Source organism: Rhinopithecus roxellana, chromosome 9 (genome assembly GCF_007565055.1).
Source record: "Rhinopithecus roxellana isolate Shanxi Qingling chromosome 9, ASM756505v1, whole genome shotgun sequence".
In the NCBI taxonomy this organism is placed as follows: Eukaryota; Metazoa; Chordata; class Mammalia; order Primates; family Cercopithecidae; genus Rhinopithecus; species Rhinopithecus roxellana.
In genome coordinates this window covers 45,475,953-45,494,472 of record NC_044557.1, presented here as the reverse complement: position 1 = coordinate 45,494,472, position 18,520 = coordinate 45,475,953, and the positions used below count along the sequence as shown (strand labels likewise).

Here is an 18,520-nt window from a genome sequence, read left to right as displayed (position 1 = left end):
TTTTCTAACTTATTCTACCTTATTTTGGCTGACTCAATAAACTGCAAAATAGTATAAATGAAGGGAATTTTATTATTTTCTTGATGTAAATATTTCCCCAAATGTGGTGCCTTTCATCCTTGTGGAATTTAAATAAGTAATAATAATAAATGTTTAAATATTTACAATACTGCTCCGAATTCATGAAAAAAAAAACTAGATATAATGTTATATAACATAAGGAACAGTAGCAATTGTTCTTCTAGAAGTTGCTACAATCCATCAGCGAACTGTGTCACACACACTAAAAGCAAAATTCTAGAACAAAAATACTCCAGTTTCTGAGGAGTTAGAAGATGATGATTACTCTAAGCCAATATGAGTTCACAGCTATGAAAAATACCAAAATAATTTCATAGGCTTCTTTTCTTTTGGTTGCTGGATACTGACTCAAGGAAAAACCGTAGACCATCCACTAGCCTCCAAACATTACACACTTCAAAATCACCCAATCTTTGAATACCAAGATCCTGAACCTTATTCCAGATCCCTTCAAACAGAATCTCCTGGTGTGGCATTTTTAAAAAGCTCTCCAGAGAATCTGATGAAGGTAACACACTCTCAGTTCAGAAGCCAACATTTGTGAACCCCAGGTGTGTAAATATAGTTCAGTTTTAGGAATATTATTCACAAGGAATATTGAGGGCATTGCTGAATAAAAGAGAAAAAGCTGCAGAAATAAGATGATAAGGACTAGAAATGTGGGTCAGGTGTATTTATAGTTAGATGAACACCTGAATTCATTGAGTGTTGATCTGTCTAACTGGGATTCCACCTTAGCTCTGGGGGTTCCCAAACCCCGGTTCGTGTCCTATTGGGAAATGGGCTGCAAAGCAGGAAATGAGCGGCAGGGCAGCAAGCCTTACGGCCTGAGCTCCACGCTCTGTTACATGAGCAGCAGCATTACATTCTCAAAGGAACAGAACCCTATTGTGAACTGCGCATGCGAGCATCTAGATTGTGCACTTCTTATGATAATCCAATACCTGACGATCTGAGGTGGAACGGTTTAATTCCAAAACCATCCCCTCTACCCCCAAACAGCCATGGATGAATTGTCTTCCACGAAACTGGTCCCTGGTGCCAAAAGGGTTGGGGACTGCCGCCTCAGCTGATGAAACACGGTTGCTATCATGCAAAGGCCATCCTGAAATGCAGTCTCTGGTGGCATGCCAAGGTTCTGTCCTTGGTTCTGTTTTATTCAATGTTTTAACAACAACTTCCACAACAACAATAGAGGCTGCAGATCAAATCTGTGGCTAACTTAACTCAAAGAAATAGCTTGCATATAAGACAATAAAATTGGAATTAAAATCTTAATTCTAAAACAACTAAAAATAAGAGGATATTTAATAGAAATAAATGTCAAATACGAAATGCAGCTGAACATACTGATTTCCATGGGAGAGTAATTTGGCTGGGAGTTTTAACTCTTTCCACATCCAATGGGAAAAAAGCGAGTGAAATGGGTATCTGAAAAATCATATTCAATTGAGACTGTATTAACAGAACAAAAGAAATAACAAGCCCAGGCCACTCTGTGCTGGCCAGTACCTAAGTGTGCAAGTGCAGTGTTGGTCTATATTGGATCCTTGCAACAGCTCAGAGAAGACAGGGAGGTAGTGGGGAAGCTCAAAGTTTAAAACAACAGCTTAAGTGAAGACGGTCTCCAGGGCTAGGTGCCCATGTCTCAGGTTTCCCCACTGTGGGGTGAAAGCCCAAGTGGAGCCTCTGGTAAGGGAGGGAAATTAGGGATGAAGGTTGAGGGGAGGATCATGTTTCCACTGATCTATCTTTTCCAGGAGAGGGATAGGTGATTGGGGAGTAAGATCTGGCCTAGGTATTGGTTGTTAATGCCCCAGGGATAAGAGTTTTTTTCATTCGTTGGTTTTTGTTTTGTTTTGTTTTTTTCCCCAGGCCCTAGAATACTGAGTACGGTACAAAATAATCAGACAATCAAAGGCACACAAAACAAGGTATTTTAATGCCTGGTTCTAATTTGAATACTAGATAAGTCTGAGACAGGGTGAAAACCATCTCTACTAAAAATACAAAAAAAAAATAGCTGGGCATGGTGGCATGCACCTGTAGTCCCAGTTACTCGGGAGGCTGAGGCAGGAGAATCACTTGAACCCAGTATGCAGAGGTTGCAGTGAGCCGAGATCATGCCACTGTACTCCAGCCTGGTGATAGAACAAGACTCCATCTCAAAAAGAAAAAAAAAAAAAAAAGTGAGCAGAGGGAAAGATGGAAAAATATTTCATCCAATTATCTGAGTGATGATGGAGGAAGGGAGAAACAATACGAATGGGTGAGGAAGAAAACAGAATAAATAGAGAGTAATCCCTTCCAGTTTAACAGCTCATTGAATAATACTTCATAGATTCTCAAACTGGGGAGCAGTCATTGAGTTAATTGTTCAAAGTCCAGATTTCTGGACCCTATAATTAACCTACTAAATTAGAATCTTTAGTGAATACTTATGAGTGAAATATAGAAGGAATTCTGATGCAGGTGATCTGAGTACCACATTTTGAGAGACTGTCTTAAGAATAGAGGTTACTAGGTAAGTTATATCTCCCAAGGGAACTTCCATCCATCTCTTGCAGTCTATGGCTGTGTTGTTTTACCTGAGCCATGGTTTTGTTATCACTAGTTTGACATTCAGCTAGCTGACTCTCTTTACACAGATGTCCTTCTGATCTGCAGTGTCTGAGGACTGCAGAGTTGAGTTCTATGACAACTACAATAAAAAGCAAAATTAAGAGACTGAAGAGGTTCTTCCCACGAGCTAAAAGTAGGATTGTGCACACTCCTCTCCAAGGAATATCAAGTCCACATCACATTCTGAAAGCAAATTCATCCTTACCAATACAGCCCAGGCTTCAAAGTGAGAGTGCTTATTCAATAGAGGACTCTGTCCTGGAAACTCACTTCACCAAATGGACACCTGATGAAGAGATAGAACAGCCTCCAAACCCAATATTCACTGGAATTGTGTGTAATGACACTGAGTAGAGGTTTTAGCCAAATTTGCTTTCTCTCCATCTCAACCCTTAATCCTAATCAGCCCACAAATAACGCCAGACTAGATCCACTCATTTTCACATATTTACATATTTAGAGTTGCTGCTAAGCCTGGGATAAGGCAAGTAACAGAGCTAGGACTAGGATGAGAGGGAAAAAGAGGCATGTAGTGTGCAAACTGCAAGGAGGCACTCACTCTCAGGTCACACAATTGTGTCCTAGACATCTCACCTGCCTCATCCTTGACCTGCCCCTAGTGAGAAAACCTCAGCACGGTAAGGGGTCATTGAGGAGGGTGGAAAAGGTAGGCAAGGAACAGGAGACTTGAAGAATTGATTTCTGTCATCAAATATATGAAAGGCCTTCATAGGACAGATGAAGTAGATTTATTTGATGGTATTCCAGAAGACGAAATTTGGCCAAAAACTGGGCCAAGTACCCCTTTTTTAAATGTAATTAGTTTATACCAAGAGCTAATGTTTATAAAGCACTGCACTAAATGCTTTATCCAATAATGTCATTCATCCCCACAACTCCAAGGATTTATGTCATCGTTGCCATTATGCAGATAAGGAAACAGGATTAGACAAGCAAAATTATTGGTCTAGGGTCATTGAGCTACTAAGTGGCCAGGCAGGGATGGAAATCAAATGTAGGACTTTATTTGGCTGTATGCTTTGAAGCCCAGGCTCTTAACTACAACACCAAGATACTTTCTATTAAATGTGCAAAAAAATAGATAGGGATATTATATTTAAGCAAAAAATAAATAAATAAATAAAGCTGGAATAGTGACCTGTAAGGTGTGTATTGCCAGATCATTGTGGCAGGAGAGTTCTGCAGTGTGCTGAGATATTGATACCCTTTAGCCCCTGAGGTCAGAAGCACTGGTATAGCAACAGATCTTGTTTTTCCACCTCATTAACATTCCTATGGATTTAGGTTCCCCATCCTTAACCCTGGCCCACAGGTCAGAATCAGGTGGGGGCACTTTAAAAAAAAAAAAAAAACAGATGCCTGATCCCCACTCCAGTCAATTATGTCAGAATAAACGGGGGTGGGCTCCATGCATCCAGGTGACTTTAAGATACAGTGCTCAGAAGTAGAACAAAAATTAAATAATATATTAAAAGTTTGCTTTTTCACAAAGTAGATTACTACCTATAAAGCAAGAGTTATAGCACAGTAATCTAAATAAACTGCATTCAAGAATCTCTGGCCTCCTAGAGTTTTTAACCAAATTATAACTCAAGCTCCAACTGTTACTCTTTTGGATCAATAGAGCCTTGGATAGCAAGTGTTGCAAAATCAATTTGTTCATGTTTACTCAGGTTCTTTTTGGTAGATGATGATGGTAACTGCCAAAAAAATTTGAAGGGAGGAGAATTAGCTACCCCTGTACTACCTTGCTATGAGTTGTAATGAAAGCAAATTTCAGACTAAATTCTGCATATACATTATTAAACAAACATACACTGGCAAGCATATAACAATAATTTGCCAACCTGTGCCATGAGCTCAATGAAGTCCCAACTCTAGGTAGTTTTAGGTGCTCCCATTCACCCTGCATGAAAGGCTCACTGAGGAAGACAGCAACGTTCCCTGGTAGATGCTGTGCCCTGTTAGAGGTGCACTCCATTGGAAACCCACCTAAACTAAAGACTGAACACTGCACTGATTTGAGATCTAGTTTCAGGCACCATTCTAGTGTTAATTATACACCTAGTAGATTCACATCCTGTTCATACCTGGGGGTGGGGTGGCAAGGGTATTGGAAGTGTCTCTAAACTGTTTTAGCAATCCACATATTTAAAATACCTAGAATTTCACCAGTGAGGCCAGGCCCAGTGGCCTTGTCAGCAACTTGGGAGGCTGAGGCAGGAGAATCGTTTGAGCCCAGAAGTTTGAGACCAGCCTGGGCAACATAGGGAGACCTCACCTATACAAAAAAAAAAAAAAATTAAATAGCTGGGTGTGGTAGTGGATGCCTGTGGTGCTAGCTACTCAGAAAGCTGAAGTGGAAGGATCAATTGGGTCCTGGAGGTCAAGGCTGCAGTGAGCCCTGATCACACCACTGCAGCCCACCCTAAGTGACAAAGCGAGACTCTGTCTCAAAAAAAATTCACCAGTGAGATCCCATTTCTAACATTTATCTATTTATTTATTATTTGTTTATTTATTTACTGAGACATAGTCTGACTCTGTCGCCTAGGCTGGAGTGCAATGGCGCCATCTCTGCTCACTGCAACCTCCACCTCCCAGGTTCAAGCAATTCTTTTGCCTCAGACTCTCAAGTAGCTGGGCTTACAAACATACGCAACCACATCCAGCTAATTTTGTACTTTTAGTGGAGATGGGGTTTCACCATGTTGGCCAATCTGGTCTCAAACTCCTGACCTCAAGTAATCTGCCCACCTCAGCCCCCCAGAGTGCTCAGATTACAGGAATGAGCCACCATGTCCCACCCCATTTCTAACATTTATTATGCCAATTAAAAGTTTTTCATTTTACCAGTCAAGCTCATTTTGACACTTAGAATGCTGTCAAAGCTTCTGTTGTTGTAGAGAAATTGATCTTTGAAGAATCTGAAGTGGCTAGGAGTGTGGCCTTTTCTAATATAATGCTAGCTGGCCATTCAGAGAATATATTAGCTGACCACCTATCTCTAATAATAAAACTTCAATTGCACATAAATTATGTCACCCTGATTATCATATAAATTACAGCCATTCTAACAACGGCATTGTGTCACACAGGGACCATTTAGTACTAAGTATATCCGGCTTTATTTTACTATTTTATATCACTTGGTGGCTAATAGAAGACAGTAACTGTGTATGCAAAGTTATGAAGTATATGAAGTTATCCGGTTTATTTGGAAGGTGCTGATACTGAGCATGTTACCAATGCATGGGCCTAAGATTGAATTCCTTCCATAGCTTAGATTACAGATGACCTCATGGTAACCAGCCTCTTCTTACTCCTAGAGTCACTCTAGAAGCTCTGGAAGTTTCCAGACACTAACACCAGTGAAGCTTTCGAGGACAAAGTTAATGACTTTTCTATTAAAAATTAGGGCTGGGCGCAGTGTCTCACACCTGTAATCCCAGCACTTTGGGAGACGGAGGCAGGAGAATCACTTGAGGTCCAGAGTTTGAGACCAGCTTGGCCAACATGGTGAAACCCCGTCCCTATTAAAAATACAAAAATTAGCTGGGCGTGGTGGTGCACACCTGTAATCCCAGCTCCTCGGGAAGCTGAGGCAGGAGAATCACTTGAACCTAGGAGGTAGAAGCTGCAGTGACTTGAGATCATGCCACTGTACTCCAGCCTGGGTGACACAGTAAGATCCTGTCTCAAAAAAAAAAAAAAAGTTATTTGCTCTTCATACTTGCATCTATAACTTTCTTGATTTAAGGAAGTTAGATTGGTAGTCTTAATTAGCACTGCCTTTAAATTTTTTGTCTTTATTCATAAAGTCAAATTGAGATTCATTTTTTGTGCATTGCCAATTGAAGGGTACTTCTGAAAAAAAATCAGTAAAACCCACATTATTTTGCACTCTGTCTTTGAAAGCAAATTTACATTTTTACCAATTCCTAAAAGGAAATGGTCAATTTTCCAGATTTTTAAAATGAACGTCGGCCGAGCGCTGTAGCTCACGCTTGTAATCCTAGCCCTTTGGGAGGCCAAGGCAGGTGGATCACCTGAGGTCGGGAGTTCGAGACCCATCTCACCAACATGGAGAAAATCCATCTCTACTAAACATATAAAATTAGCTGGGTGTGGTGGCACATGCCTGTAATCCCAGCTACTGGGAAGGATAAGGCGGGCGAATCGCTTGAACCTGGGAGGCAGAGGTTGCGGTGAGCCGAGATCGCGCCATTGCACTCCAGCCCGGGGAACAAGAGTTAAACCCTGTCTCAAAACAACCACCACCACCAATATTTGCTGAGCAACCATGGTAGACAAAGCTATACACAGATCCAAACAGATGGCAAAGGGAAGAAAACCCTTGAGAGACACTAAACAAATGTCAGAATGTGTATCAAACTGAAGAGGAAGGGCCAAGTTACAAAATGACCAACAACATTTTTAGCAAGCCATAATGACATGGTCTTTCTTTAGAAATTGCCATTGAATAACTTCCCAGAATATTTTCAGGCACAAAGTAAAAGTAGAAATCAGTACTTACCTCTAAAACAGGCTATAATATGGGCAAAAGTTATACGCAATAAAACAGTCTTTTTATTGTTGGTAGTAAGTGGGCATAAATGCAGCTGTCACACTTTTACGGGAAGAGGCAGAGTTCTCAAGGTCAACTCCTTGAGACATCCTTCCTTTCCTGCATTAAACAGTGGCAGCATCCTGTAGCCAAATCCTTGAGCCAAAATCTTCCCAAGGCTTCATTATGACTAAAGAAGCCCAACTTGAGGATGCAAATATTTGGGTTTGGTGGTAAGCAGAGTCCTATATTGCCACTTCCTTTTCTGGGTCTGCCATTAACCTGTGTTACAAGAGCAAATCACTTCAACTTCTCACTGAGTTTTTATCTGTGCCACAGGTGATGTTTAGTGGTATTCCTATAGAAGGAGGTGTATACTGAAGCAATCAGTTAACTCTGGCAAAGAACAGGTGTTCAAGGTGCAACAGGAACACCAAGAATTATTATTAACTCAAAGTCCCTTGTGTGTGCCAAAAGTCAGTGATAGCAAATTTAATATTTAATTCCTCTTTTTTTTTTTAAGACTTCAACTGCCGAACATCCAGCTAAAGCTTTCCACAGCTGAGGAGCAAGGTAAACCACAATGCACTAGAATATGCTTTGCTGAAGATTTACCTGCAAGTTAAAATGTGTAATTTAATATACAAATATACAGCAGAAAACTTGATAGTTAGTGTTGGAGTCAGCAAGGCTGGCCTAGAAAAAGCTGAACCAGGAGCAAAATTTACAGGGGTGCAAAAACACTCAGTAATCAAGACAGATAATATTTTAATGCAAAATTTTTAAAATTCAAAATTAATATTAAAAAATCCACGATGAACAAATCATCACATTATAAAAAATAATTTTAAATAAAGAAGTACTGGATATAACAATATAAGACCTAGAGGCAAATAAAAAAAATACCAATCCTATCTTTATTTAAAATTTTGATATCTTCTTCATCATTTCTTTCTTGGCATTGGTTCTGAGTCCTTTAGGTATTGCATTAAAGTATTGTTCATCTTGATTACTGAGATTTTTAGCGGCCGCTTACATTTTGCGATAAGTGCCAGCGTCTAGCTCAGCTCACCCTAGTCAGGGCCCTAAAAGTCAGTACCAGTTCCTAGGAAAGACTGCAAGAGCAAACCTGGCCACCTGGGGACCTCAGTGGTGTGGGCCGATTGTCCCCAAGGGAAGGGCTAAAGGCAGATGGGCTTCTGCCTGTGGGTCAGATCCCAGCCTACCTCGCTTATTCTGCGTGCCGTGCTTCTTGGCCAGGGCGATTTCTCTTTGGATTCGATTTTCCAGGTACTCTTGTTTCTTGCCCAGCATCTCCTCAGTCTCCCGAAGTCGGGCCAGGGCCTCCTGGGGACTGGGAGCGGCTCGGCTCTTAGAAGAGCCGCCCCCTTTAAAGAACTTGCCCAACTTGCTCATTGCTGTGGAGTTGGGAGGGAGAGCGATTCCGGGGGCTTGTCGGGAGCTCCCTGGGGCCGTGCCGAGGGGACAGGTGAGCAAAGCAGTCCTCTCGGGGACCCAGACCGGAAAGGCGGCGCTCCTGGGAATCAACAAGTCGTCCTGGACAGGTGACACACACTCCAGGGCATTTCCTGGCTGCCAACTCGGCCCCGCCCCGCGGCACAGCGGCTGGGCGGGGAGGGCACCGCTGGGACGTCGGCTGGCCGGCGCCACCCGGCCCTCTGGGAGTTGAGGGAGAGCACAGAAAAGTTGAAAATACCGACAAAGACCGTGGGAAACTGGCTTAAACCACACTAGGTACTCTCCCAGGAACGAGGAATTAGTTTGTGAACCGCTCAATGAAAAGCAAACCGATGTCCAGGGGTCTTGTGCAGAACCTGAAAGTGTAAGTGCGCAAGGCTGGATATGCAAAATGCTTTATTCCATGCGTGTCTTTTGTGTGTGCGTGAGCATAGTGTTCCTGTATTCAGGCCTCTGTTCTTGTGAATAAGAATATTCAGATCTTTTCCTCTAAGTGTCTGTCATGTAGGTATGAGTGTGTGGACACAAAGGCTTCCAGGATATTTGAATGCCACTAGGATGCAGGTGTGTGGGCAACCTAGGAGCAGTTACTCCTACTGGGCTTGTTTCTGCATTTGGTAGTCTGGGCAGATTGATGTGTGCCTGGCTGCTAGTTGGCACAAAGTAGATTCTAGATCATCCTTACAGGACTTGAAGTGGGTTAAAGATGGTGGCCATCTCTTTTCCTAATGTCAGGACTTCTGGAGTGTGTTGGTGGTTGGATTCAATTCTATAACTAGGAATCTGAAGTTTTCTGAATGATCGCCAACCTATCAAAAACCTTAAATGAGGCTGCCTTTGTGTTTGGGTCTGTGTCAAATGCCATTATATAGAAACCTAAGGAACAAAAAGTAGAGAATATCCTGGAGAAGAGAAACATTCTTTTGTTCATGCTTGCTATCTCAGTCCCATCTATTAGGTCTGCTGGCAAAGAATTTGGTAAGATGAAAGGACAGCCATATGTAATGCTTATAGATGATGCAATACAACTGCAAACCTGTGCCAAGCACACTACAAAGAAGTGGAATTGTCTGTTTTAGTTTTCAAGGATTGCCATGTGCTCTGCATAATACAGCCCTATTTGAGCAGTATTACCCAACATCATCAGAACCTATTTGCAATTGTTAGCCGGCCACTGTCTAAGAAAAAAAAAAAAACACCCATTCCTCTGACAAATTCACCTTGATACACAAGATCGATAACCCAATTTTGTCTGCAAGCATACAAACACAAAACTGCAAGTTAATCTATTTATCCAACATTGGCATAGATAGCATAAAATTTTGCCAAACAAATTGAACACTTTCATAGGAGGCTTACGGTATACGTCTTCTAACACACAAACATGTGAACTCATCATTTCACAGTAACTGCAGTCAGCCACTTCCTATCATTTCCTGGCTGGCCATGTAAAGCATGTATGGTCTATAACACACATTTTGCTCTAATTTCATGTGTATTATAAGTTGTAATAAGTATTGTTTTTCTTTATTATCTAAATATTTCATGAATATGTCTTGGAGTGTATTTTCTTGATTAGAATTTTAAGGGCCTTGAGAGTTGAGAAGTAGCACATATTCTGCTATGGTTCCCATTGCTAGTCAGTTTAACCAGCCTTTATTGAGTGTAAGGTATGGGGAATGCAAGTATAGTCTGCCCTCTAAGAGCTTACTTTCCAGTGACAGTAATAACAGCTGCCATCTTTTGAGCACTGACTATGTGTCAGGCTTGTCAATATACATATGCTTATCACTAATCCTTACATAAACCCTGCAAAATAGGTATTGCTATTTCTGTTTGACAGATGAAGAACCCAAGGCTCAGTTGATAACCAAATTTAACAGGCAGCAAAAGTGAAAGAGATCTTTCTGTTTGAAAACACATGGTCTTTTCACTATTTACATGATGCTATTTCCCTCTGTGCAACTTGGACTAGAGGAAAAACTCATTAAGTATTTGTTTAATTAAATAGCATGGGGTGAAGAGGTAATTATTAGGCATTATCTTTAAGGGATCCTCCAAGCATTACTGAATTCATGGAGGAGTACATTGAAATAAGAACTTATCCAGAATACTAAGGCATTCTTTTGGGGTTCATTAATTACTTTTTTTGTTGTGAGAACATTGGACAGTAGAACAGAGAGACAAAGTTATAACTGAGGAGTTGCTTAATCCACACATCCATGGTTTCATTCAACTGATGCTTATTGAGTGTCTGTATGATCCAGGCATTGTGCTAGTGTTGGGGATACAGGTAAGAGTAAGAAACATTGTCTGTCCCAACAGAGCTTACAGCTTAGGGGAGAACACAGAAATTAAGCAAATTATCTCACAAATAATAAACTTTATAAGTTGGAGTTCTAATAAACTATATAGAAAAGTATAGGATCTATAAGAATAAATAATAGAGGAACTCGATCTTGTCTTAGGGTCATAGAAGAGTGGCCTGAAAAAGTGACATTTAAGCTAGAATTTGAATGATGACTAGAAGTTACCTTGTTTTAGAGAAGGGAAGTTTTTATTCCATTATAAGGAATTCCTTATTCATTTATCAATTTATTCATTCATTTATGCATCACTTTTAGACACAGAGATTCAGCAGTGAATAAAAAGACGAAAATACATTCATTTTTGGAGGCTACTTTCTAGCTAAGGGAAGATGGAGAATTAAGAAAGCAATGCACTATGTGTACTATATTTTTAATAAAGCAAAGAATGTTGGAGAATTAAAACTTTTAAACAATATGTGCAAAAATCTTGAGTCTGAAGTACTAGGGGTTGAGAAAAGGTCAGTGTCACTGGGGCTTAGAGACAGAAGAGGAGAGTAGGAGAGTGTGGTGAGGTCGCCTACAAAGGTAGACAGAGTCCAGATCACATAAGGTCCACATGATGTGCTAAGGATCCTGTATTTTATTCAAAAAGCAAATGAAAATCGATCAGACATTAAAACAAAGAAGCTAGTCATTAATTTGTAATTCAATAGGAAAAAATAATCCATTTAACCAATTTAGTGTGTAGCTCTTTCAGAAACACATGTGGTGTGCAAAGCAAGATACATTTAAATTAAAAATCATTTCCTTCCATTAATACATAAGCTCAAAGAGGAAAAGATAATACTTGCAAGCAAGTAAACCAACTAAATATATATATTAGTGTTTAATCCAGCAGTGGGATGTAGAAAATAAATTTTAAATCAGTTATTTAGAAGCCAAAAATAACACATTAATCTTCATTCAATACTCATCCTACAAATGTGGTTTCATAAAGAGTTCTTAGCATCTAGTTTATTTTTCATTTTCTAATCTCAATTGATCTCAGCTAATAAGGAGGCTGTTGTTCAAAAGAATGATCTTGTTCAGGATGATTTACCATGGTTAAGAGGGCAAAGGAAATTGGAAATTTATAGATCTGTTAAAAAGGCCTAGCTGTCAGGCTAATTGATACATTTTGGCCACCCCCTGAAATTACGTCCATTTTTAGAATGCCAAATGAACTCTCTAAAGCAACAGAAGAAGGATTGCCTTTAAACATACTGCAGAATCATCATCAAATAGTTATTTATTAAGCAGCTCAACAAGCATGTACACATTCTTTTTATCAGCAGTTCTGTTTCTTAGAACCAAATGTCCATCGTACATAATACTCAGTCACATTTGAGTACACAAGTCGCTATGATTTAAAAAATTATAATTTTGCAAAATTAAAAGTTTGATTATCATAAGTCATAATGAAGGTAGATGGTGCCTATGACTGGGTTTTGCCTGCATAGCTCTTTATTCATGTGTTTCATACCTTTGTTCATCCTTGATCAGAAAGAAGTTAAAGATCCTAAGGTTCAGCTGGGTACGGTGGCTCACACCTGTAATCCCAGCACTTTGGGAGGGAGGCCAAGGCAGGCGTATCACCTGAGGTCACGAATTCGAGACCAGCCTGGCCAACATGATGAAGCCCTGTCTCTACTAAAAATACAAAAATTAGCTGGGCATGGTGGCGGGCACCTGTAATCCCAGCTACTCGGGAAGCTGAGGCAGAGAAATGGTTGCACCTGGGAGGCGGAGGTTGCAGTGAACCAAGATCATGCCCCTGTACTCCTGCCTGGGTGACAGAGCAAGACTCCATCTCAAAAAAAAAAAAAAAAATCCTAAACTTCATTAGACTTAAATGCAAACCACTTAATGGATATAAAGTGAAATATAGCCCCCACCTCAATGTTACTGTTACTACATTACCTACTTAAAATTGATTTCTACGCTTTCCTTTACCTCTAGAGTTTCACTATACCTGAGTACAATCACATGAGATTTGTACCTAATCAAGGAACACACCTAATCTCTCCAATCCTGCTCCTCTACCTCTTAGGTAATAACTCCAGGCTTCCCTTTTCTCAGGCCAAAAACCTTGGAATCAACCTTGACCCACATCCCATCCATCAACAGATCCTGTAAGTTCTAACTACGATGGAAACCTGCCCACTGGCCACCATCAATATAATCAGCACCATGCTTGAAACCACTGTCATCTCTCACCCAGATTATCCCACTAGATTTCTGACTCTCCTACAAATACCTTGACCCTATTATAGTCTCCCTACATAGCAAACAGATGGAGACGGAGATGAAAACCTCCAGTGACTTCCCACCTCACTCCAATTATAAGTGAAGGTCTTCACAAATGTCTTCAAGCCCCTACGTGAAGTAATACTGATCCCTAAGTTTACTTCACCTGTGTCTCCCTAACCATACATCCCCATCTACTCTGCTCCAGCCACGCCGGTGTCCTCACTTTGGCTGGAGTACACCAAGCATACTGTCATTGCACAGGCTGCTCCTCTGCCTAGAAACCTGCCACCAGACACCTATTTCATTCCCTTCTTCACCTTCTTTAGATCTTTATCACATTTTTGTCCCACCATATCAGAAACTTCAACCCTATTGTCTCACTTCTGTACCCCAAAAGAACTCTAATCCTCTTTCTCAGCTTTATTTTTCTCCAGAGTACTTACCACTATCTATCTTACACTGTTCTGCATTTTTAAATTTTTATTTTCCATTGCTTCCCTACCACCCCCAGAATCCTGGCCCTGAGAGCAGGAATTTTTATTTGTTTTATTTTCACCAGTATTTTCCCAATTCCTACAACAGAGCCTGGCACATTGTAGACACTCTATCAATATTTGTTGAATAAATGAATGCATAAAGAAATACAACATAAGTGATAAAATATCCAAATGATGATACAGCATATGAAAATATTTGGAAACACATTTCCTAGATCCAAGAATCTGTGTTATCATTCTGATAATACAAAAAAGAATCAAAGCATCAAATCTCAGACCCAGTATGCAAAGACTCTCACAAAATGTCTGGCCCATCTTAATTTGGGCAAAAAACAAAAAACTTTGGACACATATTGCACCTAGCATTAGAGAAGGAGGCAATCACTTCCTCTTATAAGAAATATACTCTCTAGGCTGGGCGAGATGGCTCACACCTGTAATCCCAGCACTTTGGGAGGCCAAGGCAGGTGGATCACTTGAGGTCAGGAGTTTGAGAACAGCTTGGCCAACACGGAAAAACCCCGTCTCCACCAAAAATACAAAAAAAAAATTAGCCGGGCGTGGTGGCACAAGCCTGTAGTCCCAGCTACTCGAGAGGCTGAGGCAGGAGAAAGGAGGCTGAAGCAAGAGAATCACCTGAACCCGGGAGGCAGAGGTTGCAGTGAGGCAAGATCGCGCCACTGCACTCCATCCTGGACAACAGAGTAAGACTCGGTCTCGGAAAAAAAAAAAAGAAGAAGAAGAAGAGGAGGAAGGAAATATACTCTTGAGAAATTAGTTCATATTTTTAAATATTTGATTCTTTTCATTGGTGAGAATTTTAAGGAGTAAAGTTAATAGTAGGTGTTGTTGCAACATCAGAATTTTTTTTCTATAGTTAGATTAATTATTTTGAATATCCCATTAGTGCCAAAATGCAATTTAAGCCATCATTTCAAAATAATCTTATGTATGCTTATCAGGACTACTAAATTTATCTCTCTAAAGAATAATTACCTGAGAAAATGTTACAAAGTTACCTGCTAAGGCAAACTATTGCTTAAAAAAACCATGCTTTTCAAAACTCACACACATAACTGCTGCCATGATAATAGTAGGGATTGCAGTTTTGATGATAGGTTTTCCTTTGCTTGACACCCTTATTCATCTCTACTGCTTCAGCCCTAAACATTATAAACTCTCAGTTTTACATAATAGTTTTTAGTTCCTTCGCCATCCTGCTGCCCTCCTTTAAATATATGCCCCAATTTGCCTCTTTCACATTTGAAGTATGGTTCTCAGAACCAAGCAAAATATTCCCAGTGGTTTTGAGTGGCCAGCCACAGTGAACAAACTACCATGTTCATGTTCTTTGTTCTGAATTTTGTATTTTTATTAATACCAATTGAAAGTATAACCACATGGGAGGCGGTGTATATCAGTGTTGACTTGTTCATTCATTGATTCAGTGGACAGATATTTTTTGAGGTTTTACCATGTGCCAAGCATTGAGCAATCAGATAGAGGTATAATAAATAAGACACAGTCTCTGTTCTCAGGTGACAAAGAGGAGACAAATATTAATCAATAATCATGCAAAAATAAACTCAGAAATTGTGATAAATGTTATGGAAATACTATGAGAAATTTGAGAATATATATTGCGGTAGTTAAAACAATGGCCCTCAAAGTTGTATACATTATAATCCATGAACCTGTGACTCTGTCACCTTACACAGCAAAAAGGACTCTGTAGGTGTGATTAAGTTAAGGCTCATCAAATGAGATTATCCTGAAATATCTAGGTGGGTCCAATGTGATCACGAGAGTCCTTAAGAGAGGAAGGCAGAAGGGTTAGAGATAGACATGGCAAAAGGAAAAAATGGGAAGGTTTGGTGTGGAAGAGGAAGAGATTTGAGGATGCCTCTTTCTGGTTTTGAAGACTGAGGAAGGAGTCATGAGTCAAGGAATTTGGGCAACCTTTAGAAGCTGGAAAAGACAAGGAATTGGATCCTTCCCAGAGCCTTCAGAAGGAATGCAGCCCTGTCAACACGCTGATTTTAGGACTTCTGACCTCCAGAATTTTAAGATAATATTTGTGGGTTTTGTTTTGTTTGTTTTTTGTTTTGAGTCTCGCTCTTTAGCCCAAGCTGGAGTGCAACGTCATGATCTTGGCTCACTGCACCTCCACCTCCCGGGTTCAAGCGATTCTCCCACCTCAGCCTCCTGAGTAGCTGAGATTACAGGCACTTGCCATCATGCCCAGCTAATACTTTTGTATTTTAGTAGAGACAGGGTTTCACCATATTGGCCAGGCTGGTCTTAAACTCCTGACATCAGGTGATAAGCCCACCTTGGCCTCCCAAAGTGCTGGGATTAAAGGCATGAGCCACCACACCTGGCCTAAATTTGTCTTGTTTTAAGCCACTAGGTAGATGCTAATTTGTTAAAGCAACAATACGAAATCAGTACATAGAACAAAAGACCTGATCCAACTTGGGGCAGGTCCTAGATGCCTCTTTTGAGAGCTGAAAGATGAGGAGAAGATAACCAGGCAAATGTGGGGAAAGAAGAAAGCATTCCAGACTATGAGACTGGTCCCTGAGGTTGGGCAGGAGGACAACTAGTAAGTCCAAATAGGTAAGAGGTCAGTGGAGACACGAAAAGAGAGAGTAGTTTTATATGTGGGAGAGAGGGAGGCAGGAGCTGAGTCATTTTTATAAGCTATTCTGTAGAATGGGGATAATAGTATCTAAAAGTGTTGTTGTGAAGATTAAATAAAATAATCCTTTTAAGTGCCTGGTACATAGTAAGAAATAATAATAATTGCAGCTGTTATTATTAAAGTTTGAATTTAGACTCTTCAAAATTTGATTTTGAACATGATGTGCAAGATAGACTGATATCCAGAAAGGAAAAATGATTCTGTCATGTGAACTACGGAATATCTCACTTTTTATTTGTTTTATTCATTACTTGTATATTAGTCAGATATTGCCATGATGATGCTGTGTAACAAAACACCCCAAAACCTCAGGACATACAACAAAAGGATTTATACTCATGCTCACAGACCTGCAGGTCTAATGAGATCTCACTGGGCTGGAAAAAGACTTGGCTTGGTAGCTCTTCTTCAGTTTATGGATTGACTGAACTTGTTTCCAGTTTGTGGGCTGGGTTCAGGTATATTCCACATGTGTTCATTCTAGGGCCCAGATTGAAGGGCAGTAGCTACTTGTCCCATGTTCCTCTTATGGATGGACCACTAGAGCACAAGGGCCAAGCCAAACTTCATGTAAGGCGTCTACCTGGGTCAAATCAGCCAATGTTCTGTAAGCCAAGACAAGTTACATGGCCAAGTTCGAAATTAAGGAGGTGGTAAAGTACACCCTGCCCTCAGTGGGATGGAAAGAGGGATATTTTCTGACCCGTAATTCAAAGCCACACTTGCTAGTTTATAACACTTTGTAAATTTCATATTAAAGGATAATAACCTCAATTAACAACTATTCTGTTTTATCCACATTTATTAATATTATATTTAGCAGAAATTTTTCATATGACAGATTTAAAATCTATACATAATAATATAACTTATGGTAAATAATCACTATAATATGGAATTTTAATATAAACATCACTGCCTTCTTTTCAAATATATGACAACACATTAGGCATTTTCCCCTCTTAATTTTAATTTCCAAATGTTATTCTTCAGTAATCATAACTTTTTTTTAAAGGGTAGTCACTGAGGATAACTACAGAGACTAAGTTCTTTTTTTTGTTTTTTGAGATGGAGTTTCTCTCTCGTTGCCCAGGATGGAGTGCAATGGCTTGACCTCGGCTCATTGCAACCTCTTATTCTCAGGTTCAAGCGATTCTCCTGCCTCAGCCTCCCGAGTAGCTGGGAATTCAGGCACATGCCACCACGCCTGGCTAATATTTGTATTTTTAGTAGAAACAGTGTTTCTCCATGTGGGTCAGGCTGATCTTGAACTCCCGACCTCAGGTGATCCACCCGCCTCAGCCTCCCAATGTGCTGGGATTACAGGCATGAGCCACCACGCCTGGCCTAAGAGACATTTCTGAGGGAGAACTGCTAGTGTTTAATGGCTACTTCCACGAGAAGTAAGAAAGGAGAGGTGGAGAATAAATCCAAGATTGACTGGTTGAATGAAACAAGTATGTGGTAGGCTGCCTTTGTTAGAAAGGGGATGATATGGTAGGAAAGTATCCCATTTTGGACTTAAGACACCGTGACATATGACGACACATAGATAGATCTATCAGACAGTTGGAAATAGCTACTTCACGTTTGGTAAAATGTTCTCAGGACTGAGAATATGGGTATGAGAGGCTTTAATATGAAAGCCATGGGAATTTCACTTGTATGAGGATGTAAATTGATAAATGGACCAAAGACATAAACATAGTGAAATAGATGTGTTTAAGTAGCACCTAGAGAAGAAATCAGCAAAGGAGACTAAATAGAGAAAGCAGAGGCAGCAACTGCAATCTTGGCTACTCTAATCATCTGATGTTCTATAAGGTGTCCAAGAACTGGAAAAATAAAAATACATCCAGACTAATTGGACTGATAAAACATATATTTGCCACCTATCCAGAACATTCCAAACACCTAGTAAAATTCCAAGAAACCTGTTATTGATTGATCT

At 40.2% G+C, this 18,520-nt stretch overlaps 1 protein-coding gene across 1 annotated transcript in view; it reads right to left on the bottom strand.

The window, feature by feature from the left end:
- The window catches only part of CHMP4C (charged multivesicular body protein 4C), a 30,809-nt gene extending 21,915 nt beyond the window's left edge, over nt 1-8,894 (bottom strand). Inside the window, exon 1 of the mRNA XM_010378466.2 lies at nt 8,518-8,894. Coding sequence (XP_010376768.2) covers nt 8,518-8,707 — 190 coding nt within the window. The 5' untranslated portion in view covers nt 8,708-8,894. The remainder of the gene's footprint in view (nt 1-8,517) is intronic.
- Between the last annotated feature and the right edge of the window lie 9,626 nt (nt 8,895-18,520).